Genomic DNA, 15,084 nt, shown 5'->3' on the forward strand with positions numbered 1-15,084 from the left:
ATTATATATGTTAGCTATTCAAGTTTGTTTGTCTTGTCCCATATTTCACAACTTCAGTTGTTTTCTAGTAAGCTTCTCGTTACAAGTTGATAGTTCTGAAGGTTTCTTTATTCTTTCTTTCTGTGTTAGTCTGTTATTCAATGTTCAATTTTATTTTACATTGTACTAATCCCATTTTTTTTTTCTCTTTGTCTTTTTCATGTACCTTGCGAGCATACGATGACCGAAAAAGTCATTGTATCAGCCAACGGTGTGTATTTCACAGTGAAAAGATAATCATGTCCAAAATTAAAGTAGACAAAGCCGCGAAACAGAACAAGTATTTTTATAAGTGCGTGAATAACAATCGGTCGTTGAAGCTCAAAAAATGTGAGAACAATATCGCGTCGTGGTTAAGTGATAATAAGGCGAAGAAAGTAGACGACGATTCCGCATGAAGAATATAGCGGAAATTATGTGTTAATTGCACAATGGATGAAGGTTTGAAGTTGACACTATCAAAAGGGAATGGTAAGATGCAATAGTAATATTGCTAGGTTTGATAGTGTCAAAAGGTAAGATCAAGGAATAAGGATTATATGAACCTATATTGTCATAACTATTGTATTCACTGAAAATTCTATCCACTTTCTACCCCCAATGTGTCCTGCACTGGGGGTGCCTGGGGTAACTTCGAGTTGACCTGGGCCGCCCGAGGAATTATGTCGTAGGTGGTTCGTGTACTTCACTCACCTCTCCTCGCGGCAAGGTTTTCCGTAGGTCTACACTCGAACATGCAACATGGGACAGCATGAATCTTCAGCTGAAGCCGGACGAATGTATTCCGAAATTAAAAAAAAAATTAATTACAGAATTACAGAAAGCAATTTTTGGGAAATGTAAGTGCGTACAACTGTTATTTTTGAAAAGGTCATAAATAGTAAAATTTAAAGAAATTACCTCAGTTATCAAGCTGCATAATAGATTTGTTGATTTATTTAATCTTATGTATTGAAAATTTTATATTTTAAACTTGAAATTTACTTACAAAAAAGCAAAAAAAATGATCTTTGCTTTCAGACTGTATCAATATTATTTCAAAAAATTGCATTTTTGAATTCGGGACAATCTAAATATTTAGATTGGCGATCTTATTCTCCTGCTCCTCGAGATAGGATATGCGTGCGGAGCACCCGCAGTTATTACCGGAATGATTACCCCCACAGTTGGCGCATAGTTGATGCGCGCCAAAGTCAGCACTAAAACAACCGTTTCACGTTTTGTTAATATTTGATTTTATTGATAGCTAAAGAAAGTTTTTTATTCCTTAAATAATATATTAATTATATTAATATAATTATATCTTTCGTACTCTGTTGCTCAACCATCGTATAGGTTTTCTTTTGTTTTATGTTTTTTCATGTTGCATTTTCCCCAGCTTACTTCTGTAATTTTCTGTATTTTGTTTTGTTTTGCTCTACTTCTAAATGTACGAGATGATGATTCCAACGCTATGTTATCGTAGTTTACAGTAGTAAATTTTCCAAATGTGTACAATCTGTTGAAATAAGTGTGGGCTCGTGTTGCTTTCGCCGAAATACTTACTGAAGAAAACTCAAGGTATGCTTTAGTAGTGGTGTGATCATCACACTACACGATGGAGAAAAATGAGGTTCGAAATAGCTTCTTGTGTTTTGTTTTTTTTTCTAACGCGATTTGGGAAAACTGGGGCCGGATTTACACTTAATCGCTAAGCTTATGGAATAATGTTTTCTAGTAGTTTTTAAAATAATAGGTAAAAAATCACAAAACGCAGCGGCCTCTTTGAGAATCTCTAAACTTTTGTGTTTGCTAGGAAAGCTAGCGTGTTTGGAGAGAACGGATGATAGAATGGACAATACTCGCACTCTCTCGCTTTACACTAACGAAAGGGGGGGCGGGGCAGATACGCTTAAAAGGAAACGGGTTTACATTTGCACTCACAATTGGACTGGTTTCACGTATAGTTTTGGTACGAAAAGAAGTATGGGTGTGTGTTAGATTAGGATTACTAAAATGCTTCAATTTATCACATGTGTAATCTTTGTAACGGGAGCTACGAACGTTTCAAGGTGCGTTCAAAAGAAACAATTTCCTTCTGTTCCGAAACGGACCGGATAGTTTAGTTTGTTTGTTTGTTTCTTTCTCTGTTTAACGAGTTGTATTTGTTTTTAGATGATTGGATATCTCATATTCAACGACTGTTTCTTACTAAATTTTTCTTTCACTATTATGTTTAAGGTGTAATAATTTCCTTCTCTCCCGCCTTGGTTCACACGATTTTTCTTTGCTTGATTATTCTTAATCCACACAGACTCCACAATACGAATAAAAACCAGGTTTTTGCAGCGTGAGTGTGTGTATGCGAATTGGCCAAATTCGGGCTTGCTCTCTCTCTCTATCCTTAATCAGTCTCAACGAAACAGAAATAACTTATCTCAGGACGCTTGACCACCAACTCGGCTAGCGTTGGTCGGATCGCGCTTGATATAGAACAGGATGTACGGCTTGCAGTCGGCAACGGCTGCGCTGCTGACCTCCTTCACGGTGTGATCGTTAAAGTGCATCCAGACGCCGTTGTTGATCGCGAACGATGTGTAGTGGCCGCAGCTGGAGCTGGAGGCGGAGAAAGAGACTTGGTCAGTCTTGATACATTTTAGTCGAAAAACGACGATATTTACCCATTGCCGTGATGGACGATGACGGCCGCCAGGTCGTACACGTTGCAGCTCGAGTTGGAACGTCTCGTCTCGGGGCCGTTGTTCAGCACAAACTGGGACATGTCGAGCGCGTTGATCGGGAACGATATCCGCAGGTCGATCTTGGTTCTGAAAATTAGGTTTGATTTTTCTTTATTTATTTATTTTTTCGTGAAAAGACCATGTTCTGCACATTCTCAATTTATGACGATCATGACAGGCGCTTTGCGTCAGCATTCAAATATCGATGTCGATGGTGAATGTTGACAGAAAGCATTTTTTAATGTCATGCAATACCAATCACTGACCGTTTTTAATTCTTGAGTTCTTGAACTCTAATAGTCTTAACGGTGCACATCAACCAGAGCTTTTGCACCCAGATTTTTGTTACGGACATTTTAGTATCTTCAAAACAATGGGAACTATCGATATGATTTTTCATTCATCCCTAATGTACTGTTCACAATGTTTTACAACAAAGTTTGACTAATTTTACAATCCGTTGTTGCAGAATTGGGTCCGTAAGTTTGGCAAGGAAAAATAAGACAACAACTTCCTTCGTTGCTGTGCACCCTTAAATGCCTTAAGGGTGCACAGCAACGAAGGAAGTTGTTGTCTTCTTATTCAAAAATTGTCAAACTTACGGACCCAATCCTGCAACTCCGGCATAGTAAAATTAGTGAAACTTTGTTGTAAATTACCTGGTGAACAGTACTTTAGGGGATGAATCAAAAAATATTTCGATAGTACCCGTAGTTTTGAAGATACTAAAATGTCTGTAACAAAAATATGGGTGCAAAAGCTCTGGTTGCTGTGCACCGTTAATTCTAAAATTTTGAAATTCTAAATTTTAAAATGCTGAATTCTAAAATTTTAAATTCCAAAATTCAAAAAATCTTAATTCATAAATTCGTAAATTCTTAAATTTTTAAATTCTTAAATTCTTAAATTCTTAAATTCTTAAATTCTTAAATTCTTAAATTCTTAAATTCTTAAATTCTTAAATTCTTAAATTCTTAAATTCTTAAATTCTTAAATTCTTAAATTCTTAAATTCTTAAATTCTTAAATTCTTAAATTTAAGAATTTAAGAATTTAAGAATTTCAGAATTCTTAATTTCTTCAATTCCTCAATTCTTGAATGGCTCAATTCTTAAATCCTTAAATTCTGATTTTTTTAAATTTATGGATTCTTTAATTCTTTAATTGTTCAATTGTTCAATTCTTATGTTCATATATTCTAATTTTTTTAAATTTTAAATTTTAGATCCCTGCAATCTTAAATTCTGAAATGCTAAAATTCTACAATTCTTTATTTTCTTGATTTTTAAATTCTTTAATTTTTAAATTCTTTAATTTTTATTTTCTTAAATGTTTAAATTCTTAAGTTCTTAAAATGTAAATTTTTTTTAAAAATTCTTAAATTCTAAAATGCCATTAGTTTTGCCGCCACTTAGATTTCAGAAAACCAGATTTTTGGAGTAATATTTTAGGTTAGCCAAATTTCGGGATTCGATTATCCGGAGTGAAATTTTAGCGAGGACTTCGGATAATCGAGTACAGAATGTATTTAATTATTTTAAATGTATAAATTTATAAACGTAGAATTTTTGATTTTAAAATTTTTAAATTTTGAAATTCTTTATTTTAAGTTCTAGAATTTCTGAATTTTAAAATTTTGAAGTTCTTCATTATTAAAACTATTTTGAGTTCTACGTTTCTAACTTTTAGATTTTTTTGTTTATGAATGATTTTAATTTGAATTTAAAAATTTTAGATTTTAATATTTCAAGTTTTTTAAGAATATTATTGTTAATTTCTAAATTTCTAGTTTGTTTGCCAAAAAATATTTAAAAAGATATTTCTAGATTTTAATTGTTTTAAATTTATCTCTTTTCAAATTTTAATTTTTTTAAGGTTAATACTTGTTAATTTCTGAGTTTTTTGAATTTCTGTATTTCTGATTTTTTGCCGGAAAATTAAATGATAACCATTACTTTTCTTTTTGTTTAACTTAATTGTGAATACAGAACAAAATCCGTCCTTTTAATTTTCGACATTTTAATGTTCTACGTTCTGAGATGCGGCCCTATGAGGCAAAGTGTTAGTGTTATAAAATAGCACGACGTTAAGATTATCGCTGGTGACTAAACCCTGATGTCCAAAAAATCAAAAAACTAGCCTACAATTTTCGTATGGTCATAAGATTTATTTTCCCAAAAATATCTAAAAATAAAAATATTCAAAACCCAAATTCAGGCCCATGTTGGCCCGGAGAAGAAGATTAAGCGCTCACTAGCAGACGGCTTTTTTTTGGACACAATCGACGTCAGATATCGCCTGCCTGAAGTCAACAGGATACGGTATCACCGCTTGTAGCGATACAATTAGAGTACTGGACAATACCAGAACAACGGTAGAACGTGCAAGGTGGTTGAACTGTGAATACGATTTTTACATGGACCTTCTCAGCTGGATCGAACGTGTAAAACTTGACGTCAAGTTATGTACTTTGCCTTGATGATTTACCGATTTTGAGACAATATTCGAGGCCCTCAAGCAATTCGTCAACATTGAGATGATCGCAAAACTCACCTGTAGAAATTGTTCCATCTGAACCGCTTTATGTGCAAACACAGCACGTTCGGTAATCTCCGGATCCAGAAGCGCTTCGTCGACTTTTGCTTGCACTTGCACGAGTTGCAGTAGTACAGTTCGGTTTCGGCTAGTTCTTCCACCTTGAAAGCAGAGTAAAATCATAATTAAAAACTTGTCTGAAATAAGGGAAAAGTGGGACCAACCTCCGTAAAACTGGACAAACAGTCCGAGATGTGACACACGGGCGCGTCCTTGTCCTTGTCACCCCCATCCACCGCCGACTCCTTGGTGTAGTACTTCTCCGGAATGTCCAGCGACAGGTCTAGAAACGGGTCGTGCTTCTTGCTTTCCATGCCGCAGATCAGGCAGCGCACCTCGCTCTGCAGAATGCCGCCAAACACGTTCGTCACGATCGAGTTGCGTCCCTTGGTGTGCAGGTGGCTCAGTGCAGGTACGTTGTAGGGGTTGGGCTTACCTTCGCCCGGTTTGTGGCCGCCGCCGCCGGCGCCTCCACCCGCCAAACTGCCGTCCACCGGAAACGAGACCTGCTGCAGTTCGGTGTGCAATCGGTCCAGCATGTAGCGCAGAAACTCGTGGGCGTCGTGCTGCCGGTGGCCCCGAAACTGCGGCACCACCTTCCAAATCACCAGAAAGAGACACTCGGGCGAGATGGCCCCCTTCGAGCCGTCCCCGCCCTGGCTGAGGTTCAGCAAGACCTAAAAAACGACATTTCGTTAAAGAAATTTGAAACAAAGGGCGCGACTCTTTTTCAACCGACCTTCCTCAACTCCTCCACCACAAACACGTCGTCCAGGTTCTCCTTCATACTGCGCGAGTGGTACGCCTTCTGCTTGTGCTTGCCCGTCTCCAGCGAGGGCATCGCGTTAAAGTAACAGCTAAACTCCTGAATGTTGCTCAGCGACTGTAATACTGAATTCATGAAGCAGGTATTGCCGAGATTCCGCAGCCCCACGACGCGCCGCATCGATTTCCGCTTGGCCTGACTGCTGCTGCTGTTACTGGCGCCGTTGCCACCGTTGGCGACCGCTCCGTTCTCGTTGTTGCTATCGCTGGAGATTGTCCGCTTGCGGGGTCGCAGCTTCCGGACGGGGGTAATCAACGTCACCGCCGACAGCGCCGCCCCGGAATGTGACGAAGTCGAGGACACGGCCGACGATGCCGACGACGGTTCCTCCCAGCCGGAATCGCTCGACGAGGACGTACTGCTGGCGTTTTCCTGGGCCGCCGCCGCCCGACTTGGACGAGCTGATCTCCTCCATCGTGGAGGACGTCTCGGACACGGTGTCGCAGTCGCCGTCCTTGAGCTCGCCCCGAATCTCCTCCAGCACGTTGTCGGCGGTGTCGTTCACCACAAACTCGTCGCATTTGTAGCTGTACGGGAGAAGGAAAATCAGCAATTTTTTTAAATTTAAACTTTGTTCAACTCACCAGTAAACCGACAGATTGACCGTGTTGATGCAGATGCTGTGGTTCCGCTGGGACGAGTGCTTCAACGCGTGACCCTGCTCGTAACGGCCGCAGCGTACCGAGCCGCACTGCAGACACATCCAGTTGTCCTTGCCGGAACATTCTGTGGAAAGCAGAATTAAAATAATTTTAATTTAAACACTAAAATTTGCAACCCTGCACTGGTCGTGCAACACACAAGTGTAGCACAACGCAATGTAAACAAATATGTGTAAAACGTAAAAGAGCTCTCTCGCTCGCGATAACAATCCTCTCCCACTCTCTTCTGTCTCTCTCTCTTTGGTCTCGCTTGTGCTCCGCGAGAATCGTTTGAGACTGTATTCGTGAATGAATGATTGATCCCAAGATGGTACCAATACACGCTCACCAATCATATGATAATGAACACGGAATCAAAGCGGATTGCGAGATAAAGACTGGACATGAATGGAAGCGTGGAAGAGCAAAGACTTGGCAGACATTTAAATGACCATGAATTCGGTAGACAAAGCAAACGGAACAATGAACGAGGCGATTCGCGAGCGCAAAAGTGAATTGAATCAACTAATTAATTGCTACCAAGGCTAGACTTTGGCATAGACCTAGGCATCTTGTCTTAGAAATTCATCAAACTTTTATCAATAAGTTCCATCTTTGATCCGACGATAACTTTCTACAACGATGCGCCCCTCTCGGTGCTAGAGTTTCTGTCATTCTTGCATCGGCCACGACGCCATCAACATCGTGTCGACGCGGATTCAGCGAGAGGGCTGGCTCCGACATTCGATTCTCGCATGAATTATGCATTGCAAAAGGCCCCCTCTGTTCTGTTTGGCTGGCTGTGCTCTCCAATGCTTTTTCGTTACCATGAAGAGATTTCACGGTAATTCACGGTGGAGCAATTCTCAGATATTTCGAGTTCTGTTGATAACATTTTGTTTGTCTTTTTCGAATTAGAACAAAACGACGGTAACATTTCAAAAGGCATCATGTACATTTTGACACTTTCTGGGTTATTGCATATTCTGAAAGTACTCCTAATAAGCTACCTCTCCACCAAAAATGAGCAAAAGTTACTTCAGTAAAGTCTGTTTAATTATGATTTTAAATAAAGTAACATAAACAAAATCTCTGCCATCAGCAGTCCCTGTTTATATAGCCCTGTCAACCTGTCAAACAAAAGACTACATGAACCTCGTGACGAAAAAAAAACATCATGCAAAAAGCGCTATGTACATTCGGCGAAGAAAAACGAATCATAACAAAGCGTCCTCCTCAATGACAGCAGGGTGATTTAGACGTTGGTGATTTCAAAAAAAGTTATGTTTGTTTTTCTCAAATAAAATTAAAGAAATAATGTTTTATTGAGTTTTGATCATCAAGTATCAATAAAAGCAACGTTTTTTCATCGTTTGTTATCATAGAACATCTCATTTTACTTTTATATTAAAATAGGAATTGAAAATGGATGCTCAACATTTAAATGCGTTTATCTCAAAAAGGATGGTGTGTACATGATGCTTTTTGAAATGTTGGCATCGAAAAGACAAATGGAAGGACACATTAATTTACTATATTTACGAGGCACCCATTCTACGTTGCTCAAATTTTCTGTTACAATTAAATAAAGTTGAGTCAACATGCTGCAAATCAGAACACTACTTTCTGTGTCGCATTGTTACAAATTACTCCCCATAGCAGTGTTCAGCCTTATCACAAAAAAACTCAGTTTATTCTAATTTTTTGACAAAGAACTTTGTTTAAGGGCTCAATCTGCAGTGTCAATCCAGAAATTTCGATATGCTCCAGGGTTACAGTGTTGCACGTCCCTGTTAGGGAAAGGATCTGCGACGCAACAAATTATTGCTGTTGCGTGGAAGTTCCAAAAAGTAGCGGTGGGCAAAACCGCTCTTTTTACCTAAACTCCCAAGCTCGAGAAAAGGGGAATTTATATGGAAATTCCCTTTTCTCGAGCTTGGGAGTTTAGGTGTTAGAGCCGCTAATTTTGATCTCTCATTAAAAAGAACGGCTCTTTTGAACGGCTCTTTCGCTCTTTTTGAAAATATGGATTAAAATGATATTTTTTAAGAATGGTATGATTTTCTAAGCTATTTCACATTGGAATTATATTAATTACCTGAAAAAAAAATACTAAAAACGAGAAGATGCCCTTGAAACCATAGGTCTTGGCGGTCTCTATGCAGGGTGACCACTCAAATCCCGTTTTGAAATTCCCGACTTTTACAGAATCTCAAATACAGTACTTGTTCGGTAACTGGGTTGAAAACGTAGCACAGTTACCGAATGCTGCTCGCTAACTGGGCTGAACGAAAATAACGAGGGGACCACTGATGCATAATATTTTCCAGATGAAATAAAAAAATAAAAGTTACTCAAATTGATTTACAATGCTTTCTTTTCATATGTCTTTAATTGTGACTTGAAATTGAATAAAAGTTTGAAATAAGTTTTTTTATTTATTGAACATGATTATTGCATCTACTAACCCCTCAGTCATTTCGGTTTGTTTTGGTTTTTTGACGTTTGTCTGCTTTTAACTGGGCTACGGCCCAGTTATCGATCGCACAGCTAAAAAGCAGCCCAGTTACCGAACAACTACTGTAATAGGCATTTCTTATCTAAATTATGTTTTCAATAAAAAAAAAACTCCTCATAAAAAGCCAATATAAACTATTGACAATTTTCGAAAAAACAGAAATTTAACAACAAATTCCTCGAAAAGCCATTAAAAATTGACGCTCTCTTTTTTTGTTTCCGATTAGTAACATTAACAATTTGTCTTTGAAAAATAACCGAAAGATTAATAATATTTGTAATTTCAATGTTTATTTTCAAAATTGGCAAATGTAAATATAGTTTTTAATACTTTGTTTCAACTGGAAATGACAACAAGTTAAAGATAACTAAACTTTAAATATTATTAATTTAAAATATGATTGCTGTTAATATTCTTTGAAATAATTTTGAAAATATCGAGGAATTCGTTAAAAAAAGCTTTTACAAAGTTTCCTTTAGAATTTTGTGAATTTTGTTGTTGATTTTTTAAATTTATGTTGATTTATCTAGTTGTCAGTATTTAACCGTTTTTTTTTTCGATGAAAAAAAAAGTTTGAGAAGATTTTATTTTTTTGTACCACTTATTTTATGTGAAATGTGAATCTTTTAACATATTTGCAATAACTTAAACCAACATTTGCTGGATTTATTTTTTAACGAATTCAATATTTTTCTTGTTTCCAAAACGATGTTCTTTCTGAATGAAAAAAAAAATGAAATATTTTTTTCATTCAGAACGAATATCTAATGGATTTTTACTATATATTTTAGTTTCCTATAGTAATTTACACATACGCACAAAAATTCAAGGGAATCATTTGGAAAAAAAATTAAATGACTTAACGAATTTAGTTCAAAAATTCAAAATATTTACTACAAAAAAAAAACATGGCCAAACTCAAGTTGGAATCAATGTGATCAAATGAAACAGAATCATACGTTTGCGCTAGCCACAGTCGTTAAAATTAGGCTCAATTTTTATATTTATTTTTCATTGATTTTGTTGTTTAAAGTTAGAGTAAGAACAAGAGATAATGTTGATAAACAAAAATAAATTTAAAAACTCTTGATGCATAAAAAAATATTATAAAATTCTGTGTCAACTACATCCAGAGTTTATAAGTATTTTTAATGTCTTAAAAACCTTTTAATTCTCATATAGACTGAAATAGTGAAAGAAACCATTAATTTAAAGTAAGTTACTAAAGAAGAATAATTCACAATTATTGAGTGAATTTAATTTAAAAACTGTTCAAAATATTACAAAATTATTCAAGAATTATAAAAAAGAAATCAAGCAGATATGCTTGGGATTCCCGACCTTCCCCGACTTTCTGTCAGAAAATCACAATTTCCCGACTTTTTCTCGATTTTTAGCAGATTTTGGCTAATTTCCGACTTTCCCGATTTCCCGACTTGAGTGGCCACCCTGTCTATGTCAACATTTCTATCCAGGTTTTTAAGCGAAGATGGCGTTCGAATGGTGAACGTCCGAAATGTCAAAATCGCGCAGTAGCACCAACATTAGAAAAAAAATGTGGCTGTGATGCCATGGCACACTTTTTTCGTAATGTTGGTACCACTGCGTGATTTTGACATTTCGGGCGTTCACCTTTCGAACGCCATTTTTGCTTAAAAACCTGGATTGAACCTTAATGTTCGAATGATTGCATGGCATCCAAACTTAAAACTAGGACTGTTGAGAAATTGCTATTAATTTTTCAACTCAAATATGAAATTAAGTCCACACATTTTTCTCTAATTTAGATTAAGGAATGATTGTTTGAGTTGTTTTCTTTATAAATCGAAATGTTGCAGGCATCTCCAGTTTAAAAATACTTTTTTAAATAAATTTATTGCCAAGTTTATTTTGACGAAGAACTTCGTCTTAGGGCTCTATACGGGGTAGCAATCCAAAATTTTGCAAGCGAAATGAAACCGAAAAATGACACAACTTCCCCAAGCAGAGGGGAAAATCACAGAAGCAGCGCGGCCGACGGTTTTGGTATAAATATAAACGCCACTCCCTCCACAGCATTAGTTTAGTCGGTGGTCTACCACCGAAGCGAGAGGAGCTCAGCTCAGCAGTGATGCCTTCTCTGAATACCACCTAGCTTTCCTCACATAATGTTAAAAAATCAAGAATTCAGCTAAATGTTTCTTTATTCGTTCTTCGTCATTTTAGTTATGTCTGTTACATTACCACTGCACCTTTTTTTTCTCAAAATGCTTGACAATTTGGTTTTATTTTTGAATTTAGAATTTATTTAGAAATTTTGTTTGATGGGTTTTGTTTTATAAACAGTTTTTGATTTGAATAATTATTTGTGTGAGAATTGAAGAGTATTTGAGATTCTGGAAAAGTTGGGACATAGAAAGTGGGATTTGAGTAGCTACCCTTGATAAGCAATTTTTTAAGCTTTCTGCAAAGTTTTTTGTCGTATTGGTCATGTGTAGCATAACCACCTGCACCGTTTTCGTTGTATGTTGTATTATTTTGGTTCGTTGAACACTAATATGACCCCAAAAATGCTCTGCAAATATGTAATCCAAGGTAGCAACCAATATTGCGGTGTACGTAAATTTAGAATTAATATTCATTTCCAGAGTTTTATTTGAAAAGGCCCTATGAACAAAGGCAATCTCATGGCATATTGGATTTTCAAGACGAGTCATATGAAAGCACGAGGAGAATCACCTCCTTTTTGATTTTTTTTTTCAATTGGACAGGAATAGAGCAGCATTGTACAAAAGCTTGTATGAAAAATTAGGGTGACCTACTTTTTGAAAAGGTGACAATCTGCAATGTTTTAAAATATCTTTGTTCAAAAAATGCTTCAAACTACAAAAAAAAGTGCGCTTCACAAACGACGACGTGAACTTATCAAGTATCTAACATGGTCATATTTTTTTCACTCAATAATTTTGTTCTGATTTTGTAAATTATTGTTTTAAGTACAGTCATCCCACATATTCGGAACGGTTTACAGATCGGCCAACGCTCAAAAAATCATAGCAAATCGATAATTGAACTTAATGATTCGCTTTTACCTTCATTTGAAAGCTTTTCTTGCGATCTTTCGAATGATGTATCGAACAACTGCAAATTTTAACTTTTATATCAAGTTTTTGAAGAAAAACATTGACCCTTGAAATCCACAAATTCGGAACACTTTTTTCTTACGGATGTAAACAAACTTTGGTTCTCTCCGTGAGCACATAATTTTTACAAAATAATGACTTCTCGCACTGAAACCAACGAAACTCAAGCTAAGTTATGTTTTATAAGTGGTCTGATAACTTTTTTTGTTAAAATATCAGTTAAATTCAGGTGTTCCACAATTGTGGGAGGCACAATAACAACCCACAATTATGGAACAGGCAATTTGGAGGCAGTGTTTTGCTGCTCTGGATAAAATAGTCTTGAAATGAGGTTTTTTGTTTAAAAAATACTAATTTTACTAGTGAAATAGCAAGAGAATGTCCAAATGAAGGCCCTAAAAATAGTAGGGTCGACAGAAAAGCTACATTTGCCATGTTATTGATAAATTATCACAAAAGTGTTCCGAATTTGTGGGTGTTCCGAATATGTGGGATGACTGTACAACGCCGTGAAAACGTGAATAATAAACATTACTGGCTATTTGTGACTGTCTGCGTTTCAAGTGTGACCAATACATCCACCACATCTTGCAAAATGTTTGAAAACGACGTTTTATTTCTAGTTTTTCTAGAATGTTAACGAAACTCTCATGAAACCGTATATTCTTCTAAACTATTCAAAAATTATTTGAAATTTCAAAAAATAATAAATTGATCACAATCAAAAACTCTTCCAGCAAGATTCAAATCTCCTGCCAGTATAAAACGATTCCGTACGTCCCCCAGCCGGGGCAGACGCAGCGCAGCAGCAGCAGCATCGACACGGTCGCAGCTATGACACGATGGTTCTCACTTTCAGCCTAGACAAGCAGGGTCAGCAAAGTCAGCGAGCACCGACGACGACGACCCCGACCAAATCCGTCTTTCGACACATCAGCTCCGCTAATCCTCGAGCAGCAGCGGTCATAAAATTTGCTTCGCGAGCCAACCCCGCTGGCCGTGGCCGTTGTCAAGCCCCGAGCCTGGCTGGCCTGCCCCGCCGTATGATGTAATATTGATTTTTTGTTTATCCAAGCGCAAAAATTAAATTCAAAATGGGGAGGTCGACGGTGGAACGCTTCTTCGCCCTGCTGTCGATTCCGGGGTGGGTTCTTGGACAGATCGGAATAGTGGGGATCACCCCGCAAGCTACTGCCCCTTCCGGGGGTCGATTCTCCAGCTTTCGTGACCTCCCAAGCAGCAAATGGCCTCACCAATTTGCAAATTACCTGCACATTTCCACAGCTTGGAGAACGATGCTGGTGAGCTACTGCTGCTAGTCACGGCGGTGGTACTGGCCGCTGGCGTTTCGGATGTGGCAGGTTGACCTCCGACCAGCGTCAGCTTCATATTCCGGACCGCATCCTTCCGCAGGACCACATTATCTCCGATGTGGGGACAATCCATGATTTCGCTAATAAATCCTCTGGCAGCTGCTGTTCGGATTCAAGGAACACTTTTCACTGCGGATTCCACGGAACACGATCCGCGGGGGCCACTAACCCTCTCCGACACTACTTCTGCAGCTAATCCTCGAAAATGCCAGGGAACGTTTCCCAGGTGACACACATACACACACACACGCCTGCTTTGTTGCGTTTTTCCTTTTGCCCCCTCCCTCGAATCCACGCAAATCGCACGGTCCCGGAACCAAAATCCGAAATGAAAATGTCGTGGCGACGACGACGACGCACTAGCAAACCAGGAACGGATTATTACGGAACTGTGGTCGGACCATCGTCCTCCTGTACTCGCGATTGCGTTCGACAAAGAAGATCCGAAAAGGAAGCAAAAATGCTGTACAACACCACAGTCGGTTGAGGTTGAATGTTGAGAGTGCGTTCTGAATCGCCGCCGTCCGTCGTTGTCACACTCACGCACACTACATCGGGGAAGGTGTTGCGCGACGAACGGTTGCGTGACGAGTTACGACGGCGTTGCGCAACTGTTTGTAACCATAGACTAGAAAACAAAGCTAAAACATTTAATGCGATACTCACTAATGTTATTTAAATCAAAACTTCTTAAAAGCTTATCATAAACCTAATTGAAAATACTGTAACAGAGTTTTTTTTGAAAAGGACCAATAAACCATTGTCTTTCATATGTTTATAGGACCTAATCAAAAAAAACTCTAGTGTTGAACTTCCCGTTCATAAGATATAGTTTTAAAAGAAATTTCAATTTTACCGAATCATAGCAAAATGTCTTAAAGATTAATCTCTGGTTGAGTGCGACATAAACGCTGAGTGTGACAACGTCTCCTTGCGACATGCGACGCTACACGTATGACGGATACATCTGATGCATGTCATTTCACGTATCGCAACCAAACTTCAACTTACGGGGGCGTAGGGTAAAATGGCATAAAGTGATGTTTGACATAAAGATTAGTTTGTCAGATATAGAGCGTCCAATTGGGTTGACAGAAAAGCTCCTACTTGACAGCTCGTTCCAAGGGGACCATAGGTTGATCCATTGAAAAAATGTTGTCTTGTCAAAAATATTTTTTGCCTTAAAATGAAAAAAAAAAGTGATCAGAAATGGTTTTTAATCGTGTATTTTACCGTTGTACATAAAAATTG

At 37.8% G+C, this 15,084-nt stretch overlaps 1 protein-coding gene across 1 annotated transcript; it reads right to left on the bottom strand.

Annotated features, from left to right (window-relative positions):
- Window positions 1-1,439: 1,439 nt before the first annotated feature.
- Window positions 1,440-14,350, bottom strand: LOC6041482 (ubiquitin carboxyl-terminal hydrolase 3). Its single transcript, XM_038255557.1, is given in 8 exon segments — window positions 1,440-2,634; window positions 2,700-2,846; window positions 5,312-5,454; window positions 5,518-6,030; window positions 6,093-6,554; window positions 6,556-6,706; window positions 6,764-6,905; window positions 13,729-14,350. Coding segments are annotated over 8 exon segments (1,914 nt in total). The 5' UTR covers window positions 13,907-14,350; the 3' UTR covers window positions 1,440-2,456.
- Between the last annotated feature and the right edge of the window lie 734 nt (window positions 14,351-15,084).

The sequence above is a fragment of the Culex quinquefasciatus genome, chromosome 2, assembly GCF_015732765.1.
Source record: "Culex quinquefasciatus strain JHB chromosome 2, VPISU_Cqui_1.0_pri_paternal, whole genome shotgun sequence".
NCBI lineage: Eukaryota > Metazoa > Arthropoda > Insecta > Diptera > Culicidae > Culex > Culex quinquefasciatus.